We start from the raw sequence: 18,455 nt of genomic DNA on the forward strand, positions 1-18,455 counted from the left end.
GCACCATGGATACAGAGAAAATTAACCAGTACAAGGCAATCTCCTCAACCTTTGGAGGCTTTGCCCTCTTTTAAACACAATGTGTGCGTGAAGAGCGTGTCTGTGTATCTGCTTTGCCCGTGAGACTGCGAGGGATCCAAAGCCATGAATTAATGTGCTTGGCCTGGCTTGAGCCGGTTGGTCCAGTAGGTGACAAGTGCACGGCAACAACACCGCGACCGTGTGCCGTGCGCGGTCTGCTTGAGCTGTACCGGTGGAAATCAACGCGTGGGTTTCCGTGGCTTTCATAGCTCTCCCCGTCATTCGCGTGTTTGGGGCGCCACGGTGGGCGGGATGTTAACTGTCTCGCATAGTATACAGGAGGCCGTGGGTTCGTTCCCGACCCTGACGCCTGTAGAAACAACCTGGAGAAACAAGCGTTTAGAGTGTTTGGGTGCTATACATTTCCACATGGTAAGGCACTTTGTTGAGATATTGTTTGTGGCCAGGTCGCTTCTGAAACAAACAGCTATATAGCTGAGTGGGCCTTACCTGTTAAGATAAAATCTGAACTTTTAAGTTTTTATAGTTTTCAACAGTGGCAGCACTAGGCTCGAGCGGGCACGCGTGGGCATATGGCCAGGATGACACCGGGGTGTTTGTCTGGACTGCCGTGGCAAACGCGAACAAATTCACACGGCCACTTGGGGTTTGTTGATTCTGTTAACAATATCATTCCCCAATTTGAGAACATGACTTTCTGAGCAGTGACGTGAAATATAAGGATATAAGATGTTTGTCAAGGAATAATAATGATATCTATAATTATTGCCTGTCAATCGTGAAACCACGTTCGATGGGAGAACGCTTGGCTCCGCGCAGATGGGGTCAGAAACTCGTGGTGCACGCTGCGCTCTGCAGGCAGCAGCTCATTGTCTCCGGCCAGACCCGGCGATTCCGGGACTTGGCTCTCCAGGGAGTATGCATCAACAACCTCAACAATCAGCTGGTTTAGAGAACTTCCGCCCCACACCTGGTCAAATCTGAGCCGACTCCCGTCCGTGTGCCCGTGTCTGCCTCTAGGCCTCGACGAGTGGGCCCCCCCCCCCCGTCATTTGTCAGCTGATGCGTGTGACGCGGCACTTTGTCGATCTCTGCTTGAATGAAAGAGTGATGGCCCCGCGCGGTCATTCGGACGTATTCTTTTCAGTGCAGGTTGGAGTAAAGTGTAGCCGAAGCCTTTGGTGGTCATGTGACATTGAGAATTAGAGCATGAGTCTCACCGCTGACTGGAGGAGACTCTCCCGTCTGAGCATGAGTTCTCACCGCTTGCCGTCCTTCCGGTGGAGGCTGTGTTTGTTGTTCGACCCGTGCGTCATTCGAAGTGGCACGTACACAGCTGGCAATTGCACGAGCACAATCGGGCGCTTTGCACTGAAACCAACCGAGCGGGGGAGGTCAGTAAACGTGTAAATTTACGTTTTAAATACAAAGGCGGACCCTCGGCACAAGCGCAGCCGCAGTGAAATGCGTCACATTGCGTGCCGTGTTGAGTGTTATCGCCCGGCACAAGGCTGTCCATGCAATCGCGGTGACATCACCGGCGCGCGAGGCTTTGTGTGACCTGATGTGTGCGTGCTCGCACGCGTTGTAGCCACGTGACTAATGCTGCCCAGCGCGGTACGTGTTTACAAACACTGTGACGAGCGTTCCTCGTGTAATTGTAGACGGCAGAGCCATTGCCCCTGGCGGACGTGACGACACGTCCTGTGAAGCGATCTTCCTTCTCACCTTTGGACGTGTTTATTGTGAGAAACACTTTGCCGATGTCGTGTCAACTATTCAAACAACGTTGGCAGGTGGTGCGTTGCTGGGGACTATTCCAGGTTTGCAGGAATGCATGCGGAATGACAGGCATTCTCTGTCTTGCGCGAGTGGATCGGAATCCTGGTATTTACGGGCGAATAGCCCCAGTGTGAAATGAACCGCGTGCTTGAGCTGATGAGCTGATGCGCCGACCGAGCTGATGGAATGCATGTGGACTCGTTTGGCACTGTTGAGAGGATGTCATTTTTGTTTTTTGAGCTGCGCTGCTCAGGGGGTGCCATTTGTTTGGTGCAAATGCCTTTTCCTTTCGTCTTTTGTGCGGCCAATGAATGAAGGGCAACTTACTGTATTGGAGAATCTTTTGCAAACGCTTCGACCAATACATTTTATTGTTTGAGATTTAGTGAATTGCAGACCCACCCACCCGCCCACCATCGTGTATCTGGGGGCAGTGCTGTGAGGTTATGTGGTCCACGTTTTAGAGGTGGTAGCCGCAGTCGCACGCAGGAGATTTTAATTTTTCCATTGTGCCTCATGAGAGTGGCTGACCCTTGCAAGTCGTATTTTACCTCTCTCAGATGAAGTTCACTCGAATCATTTGTCACCCAATGATCGACTGCCGAGATACCACATTTACTTAGTAACAGAGACGGCACGAATGAGACCAAGGGAGGGAGGACAATCGCGTGTGATTTTGATATCGTCACAGGGTCCCGAAAGTCCACCTTGAGAGCATGCCTGGATCCACCATTAGAGCTTTATTTCATCCGAGTTGTATAACGTTTTATGCTGGAATTGATGACGCATTGGCCGCTGAACACTGAATCGCGTTGGCACCGTTGCTCTTGAATGCAAATCGGTGCGCCTCCAGTGTTGGTTAAACCTGCATCAAAGGAGGGAAAGCATCGAGCGAGCTGCCAAAGAAAGTGTCGGTGTTGCTCGTGAATTTGTCCGGGGTGCCGCAAGGTCGGCCACGTGAACGCGTAGCCTCGTCCACTACGCCCGCAAACGTTCCTCTTCACGGTGGACATCTCCGCACGTATCGCCGCGGCTCCCGGGGGGGCCATCCGCGGGGGTTCTGTGGCTACCGTGCTCGGCGGTTTCTCGCTCGCTCGCTTGCTCGACGTCGCAGTGACCACGCGCGGTCGTGTGCCGTGCACATTGGTGCACTCCACACGACCCCCCCCCCCCCACCTCCGAATTCTCTTCTTGATCGCTTTACTTTTTACCGCCCCGTTTGTATTGTTTTTTTTGCTTCCCGTTAGCCGAGAATCCAACGCGAGCAGATAACTTTCATGAATCGTAAACAGATGGATTGTGTCACATGCACGGGTTCCACGCTGAGCGTAAGAGAGAAACCGCGTCAATCGACGACATGATGCGTTGTGACTTGCGTAACAAGTACCGCTGCCCTGTGCTACCCCCTGCTCGGGCTGCAGCAGAAGCCGTGGTTCAATGGGAACGTGCGCACGATGCCAATGACTGCTGCAATTGGGGCACAGTTGGTGTGCGGCCGATCTTAGGGCTCCTCACTGTGGCGCCGTGAAGATCACGCGGAGCCGTGACATTGGCAACTGGTGGAACGTATTAGGGCTGCGAGATAGCGATCGCTGAAGGCATCGTGCATGCCGTGTCAAAATAATCCAGTTATTGTCTTGTTTTGCCATCAGAACACAAGCGGCTTAAATGGCAAACTCAATTAACATTTAAGTACCGACGGTATAATTGCATTACTCTCGGCTGTTTCATCACAGAGGTGCATTTTAGTTCGTTACTTTACATTCTTGAGCCAACAATTTTAAAACATCAATATTATTTTTTTACTGCCAATGGTGTGGTATTGTTGGAATCGTGTCACATGGCCTTACAGCAGATGGCAGCACGACGTGGTCCCCAAAAGAATGACCCCCCCCCCCCCCCAGAGGAATAGAAGACCAGCAACAAGACGAGACGGCGCTTCATCATGCGTCCATCATCCGACAAGTCGTTGCAGTACAATAGGGCCCTCGGCTAGATTGAGTTAAGAACTAAGTTTAATAATAGAAGAGGTTTTTTTTGGTGCGGGCATTGGTGACTAGGTAACAAGCAATAACTAGGCCAGTGTGGTAATCTAGATGAGGCTTCCCAGATTACATGAGCTCAGAGTCACTCGCTCAGTGCACTCTCTACCCCTTTATGCCAGACGGCCTCCTCACTCGCACTCCTCCAAGTTTAAAATGGGGTGTGCGGTTTGTTTATCATCATGCGAACTCTGGTCATCCTCGCAGCGGCTTTTGGCTGGCCAGTCAACAAAGACGGTCACTGCATCGCGCGCTTTCAGATGCGCTTCTGCGACCGTCTGAAACGCTCTTCCTTCTGATATTAGGAAGCCACTGGAGCTATGCACTTTTAAATCATCGAGATTGAAAACTAATTTCTTTAGAATTGCTGTTTGTGTTTAGTTTGTTGTCCTTCCCCCGCCCCGCCGATTAGGACGGTTGGCTACGTACGGTACACACAAACATAAGTAGCATTTGCGAAAGCAGTTGAGAGCGTGAATATTATCTCCGGCTTATTCACGACTCGTAGAGCTCAGGTGGCCGGGTGGCACAAGGTTCAGAATCCTGGAGCTGGCGCCGCCAATTACCTGGGTTGAAATGTGGGCAACCATCGATGGTGAAGATCGGTTCTCCAGTGCAGCGAGTCGATTGTCCGTAGCCCACTTGGGATGTTCTTCACTTTGACTAAATTCCGCATGGGGCGCCACGGTGGCGAGATGTTAACGACCTAACCTGGTATACAGGAGGTCGTGGGTTCGATTCCGACCCGGATGCCTGTATATTTTTAATTTGCATGTTCTCCCCGTGGTCACATGGATTTTTCTCCAGGTCCTGCGGTTTTTCCCTCCACATTTAGACACACGTGTTTCGAGTATTTGATTGCTATACATGCCCACATGATAAGCTGCTTCGCAGGTTACTTCTGAAAAAGAGCGATATAGCTCAGTGGGCCTTGCCTGCTAAAATAAAAAAAAATTGTTTAGTTGTTTGTTGTAGCAGGGCGAGCGGCTAAATAATGAGGTTCTGTGAAATCTGCTTCAACGACGTGTTTGTGAGTCTTGGCCACACGAGTGCAAACAATAAAGTAATGGGCACAGTGATCAGAGGCTGAGCGCGCCGATCGGTACAAACCTTTTGTTCATCAATGCCACTCATCCACAGCTTTCACTTGCAAGGTAATAACCAAACATATTGATTTGAACGTCTGGATATTGCATTTAGGAGCATGTCATTGGATGCACAATGCAACGTGAAAATGCTATGTGCAAATCTCCGAGTGCTCGTGTCACTCGACAGCACGGCGGAGGAAGGTTTGGAACGGTAGCTGTGAGGGAGGTGTTGGCGAAGGGGATTATCTACGGCAGAGCTAAGCGGTGATAACGCGCAGCACAGGGTAGTGATAAGCGTGGGAGGAGAGGGTGGGTGGAGATGACTGCTACTGTTGCTGAGTTTCCACAGCGATCGTGCCGTGTTGCCCCCTCTCCCCTCTAGCGCACTGCCCCGTGGCTGCTGTGGAGCAACCAGAGGTGGCAAAATGTGAACTACCTTGCCTGGTATACAGGAGGTCGTGGGTTCAATCCCGACCCTGACCGCCTGTTTATTTGGAGTTTGCATGTCTCTCTCCCCGTGGTCGTGTGGATTTTTCTCCGGGGCCTCCGGTTTTTCCCTCCACATTTAGAAACGTGAATTTATCGTGTTTGTCTTTGTTGAGCTCGCATTTGTGGCCAGGTCGCTTCTGAAAAAGAGCTTTACAGCTCAGTGGGCCTTACCTGGTTAAATTAAAAATAGTTAATAGAGGTGCTTTAGGTTACGGCGTTGTCTATATCTGACTGCTACTTCAAATGAACGTTGTTTGGGAGTCGCCACTGTGCTTGTTTGTATAAAGAGTCAGAACAAAGGCCGACTGAGTATTTTTTTAAATGCAGCATTAACCCATTGAGCAATCACAATGTTCTGCTTTTCCCGTCTTGAGATTCTTAAATATGTTCATACCTGTCAACCCCTTATAAGTGCCTACCTTTTTACAGACCAGTTCAGACCTTATTGGTCACCCCGTGCCCGTATAAATCGCAACGTTGATCCTACAACGTCCCATCACATGGACATGAAAATTCAATTTCCTTGTACAAGAAAACGGGTAAACCGAACGGGTTGACAGATTATGTATGTTCATTGGGCATAAGGACAGCTATTGTGTCAGTCCTCTCCAGGTTCAAGGCCACTCCACGCCACATGGGCCATGGGTGTTGTTTGACCATACTTCACCACGCTGGTCAGTGTGGATTGGTGAAGGTGGGAAAACATAGATGTGGCAGCATAGTATAGTACAACAATTTGTATCTCTGCACTGCCCACTGTGTATGTTGAACTTCTTTCACACCGTACTTAGCCAACCATGCTGATGTAGACCTGTAGCAGCCTATATAATGCCCGTTACATAGGCTGCTACGATTTCCCAGCCAAGCACTATCCAGGCTTGGCTTCTGATATCTGATGAGATCAGATGCACTGTGCATAATATGGTCATAAGCATGCTCACTGCGTGCTTGGTATTTTGCCATCTTTTCTTGAATACAGGGTGGAATGAAATGTACAAGCTGAAAGCATGACAATTTGTATTCATTGCACATTGGCACAGTTGATAATATACGATGCTATGAACCCGGCGACCTGAGAGTAATGGATTGTACCAGATATCCTCAAGCTTCCAAAACACAGCTTGTGCATTTATTTACTTTTTTTTTTACATCATTTTCCATGTTCGGAGCCCTTGTAGAGCAGTGCAACCCAATGTTCCACAGAAGTGGGCGTCAAAGAGCTGCTACTGAGAAGCTTTCAAGTGACCTTCAGTCCACAAATTAGAGGGCAGCACGATCCCACCCGCCATGCCAATGGGAGGGGGGGTAATGTTCATGATCACAGCTGGAATTTAGCCAAGTTAATTGTAGAATCACATTTTATAAGACACTAGCTTTATTACCCGGCTTCGCCCGGGACTTGGATTCACCACGCCCGGCCGCCTTTGTCTCCCCAGTGGCGATGTTCACACACCACACCAGTTAATTGTTTGAGGCCGAGTCGACCTAGGGGAGGCCCAGGAGCGGTTCAAATAATCGTCACCGGTGGTGGCCGTGAGCGGGAATCGAACTCGGGTCACCGGGTTCGTAGCGTAGCGCGCTAACCACTACACTACAATGCGTTACGCTTCCACGTGCGCGGGTCACGTGACAGATGTGACGTCACAGCTCACTTGCCGTGCAAAAATGTATATGCATTATTGAGCTCCCCCCCCCCCAAAAAAAAACACAAAAGTGTCTTTTTATTCCTTTTGCATGGTGTACAGTTTGGAAAGTACCCACATGGCAAATATAAAGTTTGTTGCATGTCGGGAAGTACGCTAAACATTTTGAACAGACACACATATTCACAACTTTGCCTTTTCTATATATGGAGATATTTTTTTGTACAGTCATACGTGACTGGCCTGAGAAACCGAGTTCCAGGATCTCAGCGGTGCCATCTCAGCATTCCGACCTCTTCGCCACCTGGCCACCTACTTTTTGTTTACAGCCGACCAAATTATTTAGTACACAGATTTATCTCGACATCGTCCAAAGGAGAGTTTGTGCGCGTGCCTTCAGCTCTCCGACGCAGTCGGCCGGCATGGCTCACCGTTGGTTGATGGTCAGTGTGAAGGCACCGCTGGGCCAAGGCCACCACCCTAGCGCGCTTACGGAGACCGCCGCCGCTCGCGTGAGCTGCTATAAATCTCCACACGACAGGCCACTTGGTTGAGCTAATCATTTGTGGCCAGGTCGCTTCTAAAAAAAGAAGCTGATAGCTCAGTGGGATTTACCTGCTAAAATAAACATAGATATATATATTATTTTGTGATTTGTTTACCTTTCCTATACTTTGCACTCCTGTCGTGTTCTCGTCTTGTTTATTGTTGTAACTTTCTGACTCTGGACATCTTTGAAAAAATAACTTTATAGCTCATCGGATTCCTCCAGTATAAAATAAAGATTTTGATTCTGAACATGTCCCTGCAAGTCTCTGCGTGGTGCCGTGTGCTCCACGTGAAAGGTGGCCCCTGCTGCCTTACATCCGGGTCCAGCGACCCTGTTGACCCCTAGCCGCCCAAACAAGAACCGCGTAGCACAATGTCGTCGCTCATCGCGGCTCTAGGTCTATAGCGGACTGCTTTGCCGTGTCACCCTTGGTCAACAATCCTGGCTGCTCTCAAGACGAATGGTCCACGTCTTGAGACTCGGCCTCCCGCCAACACACACGCATTTCTATTTCAGTTCTCACCAATCCGTGGCTATTCCCACGGGCAGCGCTGACACCTCGAGTGTTGATGTTTCTATTATCGTGCAAGCGCGCTTGAGTGTCGAGGACGCGAGAGTAGATATCACGAGTGCCTGAAGGCAGTGGGATACTTCACGAATCTCACTTTCTCGTAAATTCCAATTTAGAATTCACGCTTGGTGGGTGTTCGTGTGAGACGTTGTCCGTCTGAACACAAACCAAGATCCTTCCTCACTTTCATCCCCATTGTACTGAAGGTGAAATCTTTGTGTGGGTAAAGCGCGCACACATTTGTTTCACATTCCTCCTCTGGTCACAGGATATTTTCATGAAACTACATTCTTAAAAAAAAAATGTAATTCCTCGCATAATGAATACCAGCCTATATATATATCGGCCCCGCCATCGGAGCGTGGAATTTTCACCACATGCTTGAGAGCTGCCAATGGGCATCAGTACTGCGCCACACTTGTATGACCAGGGAACTACAGCGTCAACAACAAATCTTTCCAGCCTCGTGATCCCAGCATCAAGTACCACTTGCCAGGCAAATAGGCCTCTGGAAATGAACGAAATAAAACTAGGAGCGCACAAGCACCTATAATAAAACCTCCATGTTTTTCATTTGTCCTGCCTTACAAAAGAACATCTATAATATGCGATGGCATGACGGGTTACTTGTGTGTGTGTGTTTATATAGCATTATCCTCATAATGGAGGGTTAATGTCCATGATGGACGCTTTCCATCTTTTGCAATCGTCAGCGACTCTCGCGCGGGAGTCCATCCAACGTCTTGCGTTGTCCCACCGGCCGCTCCGTCTCCTTCCTCGTCCTCTCTCCACTTCCGTTCGTCCTACACAATTGTCTTTGTCATTTCTCCATCTGACCCACTTTGGCTGTGTCCCACATATGCCACCTTCCTTTTCATCAATTTGTGTTAAATCGATGGGAAGAGGCTGCCAGGGGCTTGGCACCAAGTGCCCATTTTAAAAGAGCTTCATTGCCATGGTCGGACAGGGCCCTCTGCGGGACGCTGCCGGATACTGCGTGTGCACCGCTTGCCTCACGCACATCATCTGGGCATTCTATGGGTCCAGGCAGCGTCCCATCCGGGTACATCGGGGCATTCTCTGAAGGGGTTTTAGACATCCTAGGCTGTCGGACACGCCTGATGCCATCGGACACGAATTTCCCATGATGCTCAGGAGTCGGCGAATAAAACAAAGTTACAAACAACTGTAATGGAAAGTCACAATCCTCCGATTCACATGTATTTATCGGCTCTAGAAAACATGACATTATGGTCTAGGAATTTGGCACTTTTAGCAGTTTCTTTTAGCTTAACTCCTAAAAATACCCAAACATTAAATATAATTGTACCAGTCATTGGGTAACGTGGTTAAAATACTGTTTGACCTTGAATACAAGGTCAACTTTCAAAATACACATGAATGGAACTTCTTAGAGGTGTCATTAGAACTCCTGGATACAAAGATGTGGACTCGCCGTTTCGACATACTAGAGTGTGCTCAAAGTTACCGTCACGCACTCCCTCACAGATATTTAACATTGATTTGCATTTGTGGACTCAAGAAAAGAGTGAACGTTTTAAAAACTGAGACCGTTGCTGCAAAGTAAGATTTGAAAAAAAAACGATTAGAGAGTAAATGTAATTATGGCCAGAGGATGAAGCTGAGCAGGCACTTTAGTGGCCCAGTCATCAGGCAGCTTGGTGCTGCTCCTGCTGCTGCTGCTGCCATGGTGATCTCTGTGGGGGGGGGGGGGGGCTCCAGACCAGGGGTCAGAAACCTGTGGTTCCGGCGCCGCATTGCGGCTCTTTAATGACCGCTTCTTCGTGACGTCATTTATCAAGGACCACCGTTTCTTATTCACAACATTGCATTGCGGCTCTTGGAATATTGAGGAGTTTTTTTGGGGTTTTACCGAATTCCAAAGAAATGGTTGCTCTTGTTATTCTGGTTGCCGGACCCCTGCTCCAGCTGTGCCCGTAGCCTCTGACACGGTCATCACTCACGAGCGTGAGCTGCCATTCGCTGACGTCTCGCCCTGTGATGTGCAAAAAGTCGAAGCAAGAGATTTTGCAATAGAGATGTATGCTTTTTTTTTAAAAAAACTCTTTGCACGTAATAGATCTCCTTTGTAAAACGTAACTTTAATCGGGTTAAGAGGCTTCCGCCAGGTGAAGGGACATCAATGAGTGAGGGCAAAGTCAGACAAATCCAAATTAATTGGAACGGCACCTCTTTTGGACCGACGCATTTATCAGATTTGCTAAAAACCAATTAAATGTATCACTCGGCGTTGAGCCCTATCCAATTAGCATGTGGCATTTGTAATGTGTAGCGCGAATTCCGTGCTGGCGTTCTAGACGTGACCCTCGCTCTGACCCACAGAGCCCCCCATGACCGGATGTTTGAAACTATTATCCCAACGCTCACTGCCGTTGACAGCCTGAGAGTGAGATCGGCGATTGCGTCCCGATATCCAGCAGAGACGCGTGTGAAGTCGTGTTGTAGGTTGCAGGTTGATGTTGTTTGACCCACGGGTAAGAACTCGAGAGGTCAGGATAGGGGTGTCTCACTTGCACGTTTGGCCTGGGTCCTCAAAATGACAAAAATATATTTAAAAAAACAAGGTGCACACAAAGTACATCAATGAAGCAATGGTCAGGTGATAGTGAGGTGATGGTGAGGAGAGGGTCAGGTGATGGTGAGGAGAGGGTCAGGTGATGAACCACCCACATGATGCCATCTCCAGGCCACGGGCAATGCGGCGGTAGTCAACATGCCACTGTTGCCTGAGTGTGGGGCCGGGTGTTGGCGCTGCAGGCCGAGTGGCGACGTGGTCGTTCGCCCCCACAGGTCGCCCGGAGACCACTTTTCTGCTCTTGAAAAAGTCCATTTGCGCGTAAATAAACGCCAGGGTTGTGACGTTATCGTGAAGTTACACGACGCCGTGCGCGTGGCGAGGAGCTGTCCTCCGTGCCGCCGCGCATAAGACGGCCGCGTTTTTCTCCTCTCCTGGGGTCGCGGATATCCACCTGTTGGGGGTGCTTCCTCAGCAGATACACGGCAATTAGTGTTTCTCAGCGGTGAACCGCAACACGTTACATTATTTTCTCTTGGCTCCTTGATTTGGTTAAATGTTAAAATTTGCCGTTATTACGATGCTGATCAGAGCGGCTATTTAATCTCTTTAGGGGGCGCCTTCATACAGCGTTGCTGTGTTCGCTTAACGCACTGCAGCATGCCAAACACCTCACCGAGACCCAAAACTGCGCATCCTTTTTTCTTCGGCTGCACTGGCTGTGTTACTGCCACGCCACGCGCTGTTTCATGCCATGCTGCGCCTTTCAGTGGCATGTGCCTCAAATATTACTCCGTGCCACAGGAAGTCAACCCTTATTATTATTATTACTACCACGCTCGTTTACCCAGGAAAGCCTCACGGAGTCTCAGGAGCCATTTCAGGAGGGTCCTTCCAAGTATCCGCAGTAGGGGGGCGATGTTGCTGCTGTGATCCCAATCTTTTTTCAGCATTGGGACGTTTGGTGTGTTTTGGCCGTTGCTGCGCTGCGCTCTATTGCTACGATCGATACTCGTGGCGCACTCACTTCGATGCGATGTGCTCTGCCATGCCCACATGATGTGCTGTGCTTTGTGCCGAGTCCTGTACAACCACCCACACTTGGGCGGTGTTTTGCCAGCGTGCATTCTGTTGTACCCCCCCCCCCACCATGCTTACGTGACCTTTCGTGGCCTCCTCTTGTTGCAGGTCTCTGTGCAAGCTGGTTCGCTACGAGCAGCACGAAGCCAACTACGTCCTGTACTTGTGAGTGTGACGCACGTGCACGCACGCACGCACGCACAATTCTGGCTACCAAGCTCGGATCCTTGCCACGCGGTGTAGGCGCCTTGCACTCGTGACGGAATGCACATCCCGGGTGCGGTGAGCGGTGTGCGCTGCCGACTTACTTAGGCTGTTGGCGGCGCACACTTTGGGCCGTCGCAACCTATCGATTTTTGCCTACAAAAGGGCCGAGGTCGTCCGTGATTTCAGATTGATTAGAATGAAGATTAGTCGTGTAACAGGCACGGTTTGATGGTCCTAAACAATTGCACCGCAGCCACGTGACGTGCGGCGCATCACAAGATAAAGGGTATTGACACCTGCTTCACCCGCCTCTCATTTCGGCCACTTTCGCCCCCCTCCCTCCCACGGCCGCTATTTCGTAGCTAAATTGTGCGTAAGTGCACGATTCAGTCCTGTGCGAGAAACGCGGACGCAGAAATCGGCATGTTGTGATGTATGCATGCATGTATGCTTTACTTCGTATGCAGCGTACGCAGTCAACCGTGCTAATCGGAGGTGCGGGGGTAAGGTGGTATTGACGCGTGCGTTGCCCCTTTTAGCGGTTTCCCTCTTGGGCTCACGGCTCGTGGGAGCATGGACCCACGGCAGGCACCCCACTGTGCTTCCCAGCAACGCAATCTCCTTACGTCCACGCAACAACAAAGCTTTCACTGTCGATGGCGTTTTAACAATAGAATGGAACAGAATTATGATTCTCTTTCAAAGCTATTCAAATATGTTATTTGTATGCAACAGTATAGCGAGTCTCCTTGAGAGGGCCTATGAGTAGAGCTTGCTCTGTGCCCCCCCCCCCCCCACGATGATATGTAGAACAGAGTCCCGTGGCCAATAAACACTGACACATCTCACTCCCCTCGCATGTTCCGGTGACATATCATCTCTCGCACCACCGATTAGCAGGGTTGGCTACGTACGGTGCGAAAGAAGTTCAGGTGATGTGTCACAAGTCAGAAACCCTGTGAGTTTAAAACAGCCCGCTCGTTAATCAACACGCACGCTGCGTTTACGTGGCTATGCGAGTTGCGACGGTCTCAATGAGTTGTAAGGTGTAAGGCCCTTGCGGTGGTGTGTGACGTGTCCGACCGTGTGGCTGCGGCCTGCGAGACTAGTAGTGAGCTGGGCCTTGGGGGGGGGGGGGAGACGGAGAGAGATCAAAATGAATCGCGTGCTCGGCGCGCTCTGTGCTACCGTGTGGCGCTCTGCCTGCCGAGGGATTAACGAGCACACGAAGGAACCTGTAAAATCTTCTTGGTTCTTTCGGTAAAGTCACGTAGAATGGAAATAATAAAATAAAACATAATGAAATAATTCTCACGACGTTTCGGCCACAACGCAAGTAGCCGTCCTCAGGTGAAGACCAGGTCTGTCGGGGAGACGCTGTCTTCACCTGAGGACGGCTACTTGCGTTGTGGCCGAAACGTCGTGAGAATTCTTTTATTATGTTTTATTTTATTATTTCCATTCTACATGACTTTACCGAAAGAACCAAGAAGATGAATCCCTGCAGTCACGAAAGCTTTAAGTCGAAATTGAACCTGCAAAACATTCAATCGTGCAACCCAGACTGGTCGAAGTGACGAGATCATGACGACGGACTTCCCCACTTGACTCCGAGGTGAAGGTGGGCATAGGAACTTTCTGCCCAACCGGGGTCTGCACCCTTTCCACAGACCAACCTCGGACATATAGATTATAGACATATAGGTGATATAGACATTTAGATTATTCGGCTGCTATAAATGTCCACGTGATAAGCCACGTCGTTGAGCTATCACCTCTGAAAAATAGATGTATAGCTCAGTGGGGTTTACCTGGAAAAAGAAAAATAGTTCAGTAGTTTTTCGTTGATATTTCTCAGTCAGCCAAGGTCTGCCACAATTATGCAGTTGACTGTCACAAAGTTAGCACATTGCCACCGGATCTGGGTACAAATCAATTCCTGCCACCCGAACACAGATGCCAACACGCGGACTATCTCGGCTGCTGCTACTAGCAGCTTCAACGCCACGTGGAAACGTTATTTTAGCTCGACCAGCAGCATCTGAAGGACGCGTGTTCTTGTCGAAGAAGACGATGCAGGCCAGGCCGTCTTACATGAGCAGATTCTGGGGAAGAGGGTGGTGGTTCTGTCGGATGGGCTGGGTTTACTGGAGCCCTTGTGCGGGCTTGGAGCGCCATCTACTGCATCCGTGAGGCGTGTGCCTGAACTCGATCCTCTCAGACACTGAGAGCGCTGCTCCGCCCTGCTGAGGCACATCAGTGGCGGATCCAGGAGTGGGGGGGATGGGTCATGACCCCCCCACCTCCCACGAACCGCCCCTCCCACCTTGATAAGACGCGACATCCGCCGCTGGGGCATATGAACCATTAAACGCAGGAACTTCAGGAAGGAGCCTCAACATTGCTGAGTGGCAATGTGTTGTTCACAGTAACTTCTGATAATTGCATTTGCTTATCCGTCAAGACTGGGTGAATCTTTGCACTCTTGTTCAAGTGGACCCTCCATGAGGTCTTGTGCGTGTTGTCCCGATGAGAGACGACAATGTGAGAATTTCGATTTTTGTTGCTTGGCCTAAAGTTATTTATGTTCATGGATGGGGTGGGAAAAATGTTAACACCACTTGCCGCATGTGTTGAGGTGATTCATAATTCATATAGCATTTGCCTCGGAAGTAATCAGCAATTCCCTTTGATTCGATTGACATTTTGCTTTCCTTCTAGATTTGAAGCTTTCGTGACTGCAAGGATTCATATTCTTAGGTTTTTTCGGTAAAGTCACATAGGTAAAAAAATAACATTAAAATTTATAAAAGTAAAATAAAAATAAAATAAAAATCACGACGTTTCGGAGGCAACACAAGCTTCCGTCTTCAGGTGGAACCATCACAGCACGCTTGCTGTATCAAGTAGATGAGAAATTCCAAGAGATCCGACCTTGTATATATACTGGTTTACCTACGTGACTTTACAGAAAAAACCTAAGAATATTATGCTTTCTGTAAAAATGTTTAGGAATCTAAATAAAACGTCAGGTCTTTGGGCCGAGGGCAGAGCACGAGTTGCATGTAAGCCGTGTGGGCGATGAATTTAACGCGCGGCTTCCATGGGCGTGGAGAGAGAGCCTCCTACTTTGCCGAGCGGTGTCAAATCCCAGTGCCGCCCTTATTAGGCATCGTGCGGATTATGCGCAGCACACAAACAGGGTTCTGATTCTTCTCAAAGGCCGCCCCCGTAATTAGTGTGAATAATCCGGGTCCCCACTGAAGACCACCAATTAATCGCCATTTGGCAGCTCGCAGCCACAACAGTTGCCATCCGAGTGACGCCTGACGGAATGAAAGAGCAATGCACCTCGCCATTGATGCGTGATAAAATATTGATGCGCCGTTTCCTTGGCGACGATCCGCTGCTCGCCGTGTGAAGGTTTCCGTGAGCGGGGTGATGAGCGCTGCGCGAGGTGCCGCGCCAACCCGAGTCTCAGTTGGGTGGTTAATTGGACTAGTCGGAGCGCAGATATACGTTTGCATCCTGGTAATGTTGTCCAATGTGCGCTTTATTGGTGGCGAGATGTTAACTAACTTGCCTGGTATACAGGAGGTCGTGAGTTTCATCCCGAACTTGACGCCTACTGTATATTTTGAGTTTGCGTGTTTTCCCCGTGGTCGCGTGGAGTTTTCCCCGGGTCTTCCGGTTTTTCCCTCCACATTTAGAAACTTGCGTTTTGAATATTTGGCTGCTATAAATTTCCACATGAGAAGCCACGACGTTGAGCTATCATTTGTGGCCAGGTCGCTTGTGAAAAATAGCTCTATAGCTCAGTGGGCCTTACCTGGTAAAATAAAAAATAGTTTATAGTGTAGTTTATTTAAAGTAACAATGTAAATATTCCTTAACCAAAAATTCATATTAACAGGGATATTGCCTATTTTTAATGTAATAGTTATTTTTTTCACGTCTGGATTTATCGTGTTCTAAAAAAAACTGCAATAAAAAATTTTCATTTTTTTTTTATCACAATATATACAACACCAAAAAACTATCTTTTTTTTTTTCTAAATCGCATCTTTCATACAAACTGATATGTTGATACGTGCGTCCATGGAGCCGTTGGCACTTGTGTTTTTGTCGCAGATCGTAGCTAAGGAGCATAGTGGAGACCACGCGCCTCGCCACTCCCTTTCGTGTAGTCTCGGCGATCGTAGACCGCAACATCTCCATTGGGGTGTCTCCCCGCCAGTCCCCAGTCTCTGCACAATTGGTTTCCTTTCCTTCTCCCCTTAACGTTTTCAGTGATAAGAGGACCCTATCAGGAAATGTGCTCGCTCCACGTGCATTACTATCGATCGCGTTTAGCGGCAGAGCGTTCACTACGGTTCAATAATATTTGAACATCACCTCTGTTGCCTGTGATTAGCGCCTAGCATTAAAGTTCCTTGTTGTTAAAATCATTGTCTTGCGGTAAATGCGTAGAAATATGGCAAGCATTACAAATGTTTGTCGAGCGTTAAATAATTACCGCATTGTTAAACAACATTTCATCTGCAGATGTTATGCTCCATATGCGAGCACACCCTATTATACTTCACATCGCGATGTTGCACTAATCTGCATTGCATTTTTTTCATTCTGCACCCTGATATGTATGCATGCTAAACTTCTTTCGCACCGTACGTAGCCAACCATGCTATAATCGGAAGTGTGGGGAAAGGACAGCAAGCTAAACACAAAAGGCAGTTCTAAACAAATGAGTTTTCAATCTAGATTTAAAAGTGCATAGCTCCAGTGGCTTCCTAATATCGGAAGAGCATTCCAGACTGCCGCCAAAGCGCATCTGAAAGCGTGCGATGCAGTGACCGTTTTTGTTCGATGGCTAGCCAAAAGCCACTGCGAGGATGACTGGAGTTTGTGTGATGGTTTATGCTCCTTGTCGAGATCAGAAAGGTTTTGTGGTTCACTTGTGACAAGCACTCTGTGTCTAATGAGCACGGCCTCATGACGCTGTCCCGCCCTACAGGACATCAGTAAAAACAGAGCTTCATAACTCATCAGCTTCCTCCAATATAAAAAAAACATATTCTGACATATGTTATAGGATGTCTGCGGACAAACACATTGAGATCGGCGAGTCTGTAGCGGACAGTTGCGAGTGATGAAACTAAAACCTTTAAGCTATTTTTATTTTACCAGGTAAGGCCCACTGAGCTGTAGAGATCCTTTTTAGAAGCGACCTGGCCACATGATAGTTCACCGAAGTGGCTTATCATGTGGATAGTTATAGCAGCCAAATACTCAAAACCCCGAGAACATGCAAACTCCAAATATACAGCAGGCATCTGGGTTGGGATTCGAGCTCACGACCCACTGCATACCAGGCGAGGTAGTTAACATCTTGCCACCGTGTGGCCGCGAAGCCAACGCGTCCGCACCGTCTCGTCGGGGAGTGGCGAATACCTGCTGCGTGCGTCCAGAGACATCTAAAGCGGTTCCACGTGCGGACCCTGGGCTCCGGCTCAGGGCCTGCAACACAGAGACGCTTTGTTCCCGTGCCGCCCTCACCTGGCGCCGTTTACAGCTCTCCGCGTTTGGCTGCCAAGTCGGGATTTGAGGGTCCTGTTACTACAGTGCCTTTAATTAAAACACACTGTACGCGCTCGGAGCGTTGCCGTGAGGTGCGGGGATGTCGAACGGCGCTTCGCCCCACGCTGTCTGGCGCGGCCACCCAATTGCCGTTTGTAAACGTATTCGGGCACTGATAAGGAAAACGAAGTCCACAAGAGTGACTTTCTTTTGTCAGGGCTGTTGTGGGTTCTCTCGACCCTATGAGCAATGCAAGTGGGAGATGACGAGCAACGAAGATAGAACTCCTGACTCAGGTGGTGTCCACGAAGGCATCAGGAATCGCACCCAGGCCCTGATTGCTGTGAGGCATGAGAGTTAACCACTACGCCGCCCCATTAAAGTTCAACTACAACTAATCTGAGATTTCTTTTACATTTATAATCCGTGAACGTTTTAATCAGAACTATCATGATTTTTGTTCGGGCGCAAGGGTGGAGTTTGTATTTTTTATTTTCTCCTCCTGTTCTGCATGGGTTTTCTCCGGTTTCTCTGATTTCCTCTCATAGTTAAAACTAGACGTTGGAATGTATCCGCTATTGGCCAAACATTGAGAAGACAAATTATGGATTACACGTAATGGCAACATCACCCCTCGACTGCCAAAACTTGGCAGGACCCTCTTGAAAAGGACTCCGGAGACTCGGTGAGGCCTTCCTGGATGGAACAAAAAACTAACAAAAAATGTTTTGCCAGGTAAGGGCCACTGAACTAGAAAGCTCTTTTTTTTTCATCAGCGACCTGGCCACAAATGATCACTCAACGAAGTGGCGGCTTACCACGTTGAA

At 49.0% G+C, this 18,455-nt stretch overlaps 1 protein-coding gene across 6 annotated transcripts in view; it reads left to right on the top strand.

Moving 5' to 3' along the window:
- LOC144720673 (rap guanine nucleotide exchange factor 2-like) overlaps nt 1-18,455 on the top strand; it is a 232,657-nt gene that overhangs the window by 71,722 nt on the left and 142,480 nt on the right. For all 6 annotated transcript variants that reach the window (XM_078597611.1, XM_078597614.1, XM_078597616.1 and 3 more), the window contains exon 3: nt 11,953-12,009. In XM_078597611.1, coding sequence (XP_078453737.1) covers nt 11,953-12,009 — 57 coding nt within the window. The remainder of the gene's footprint in view (nt 1-11,952; nt 12,010-18,455) is intronic.

This window comes from Lampetra planeri, chromosome 9 (genome assembly GCF_965212315.1).
Source record: "Lampetra planeri chromosome 9, kcLamPlan1.2.h2, whole genome shotgun sequence".
NCBI classification, from domain to species: Eukaryota; Metazoa; Chordata; class Hyperoartia; order Petromyzontiformes; family Petromyzontidae; genus Lampetra; species Lampetra planeri.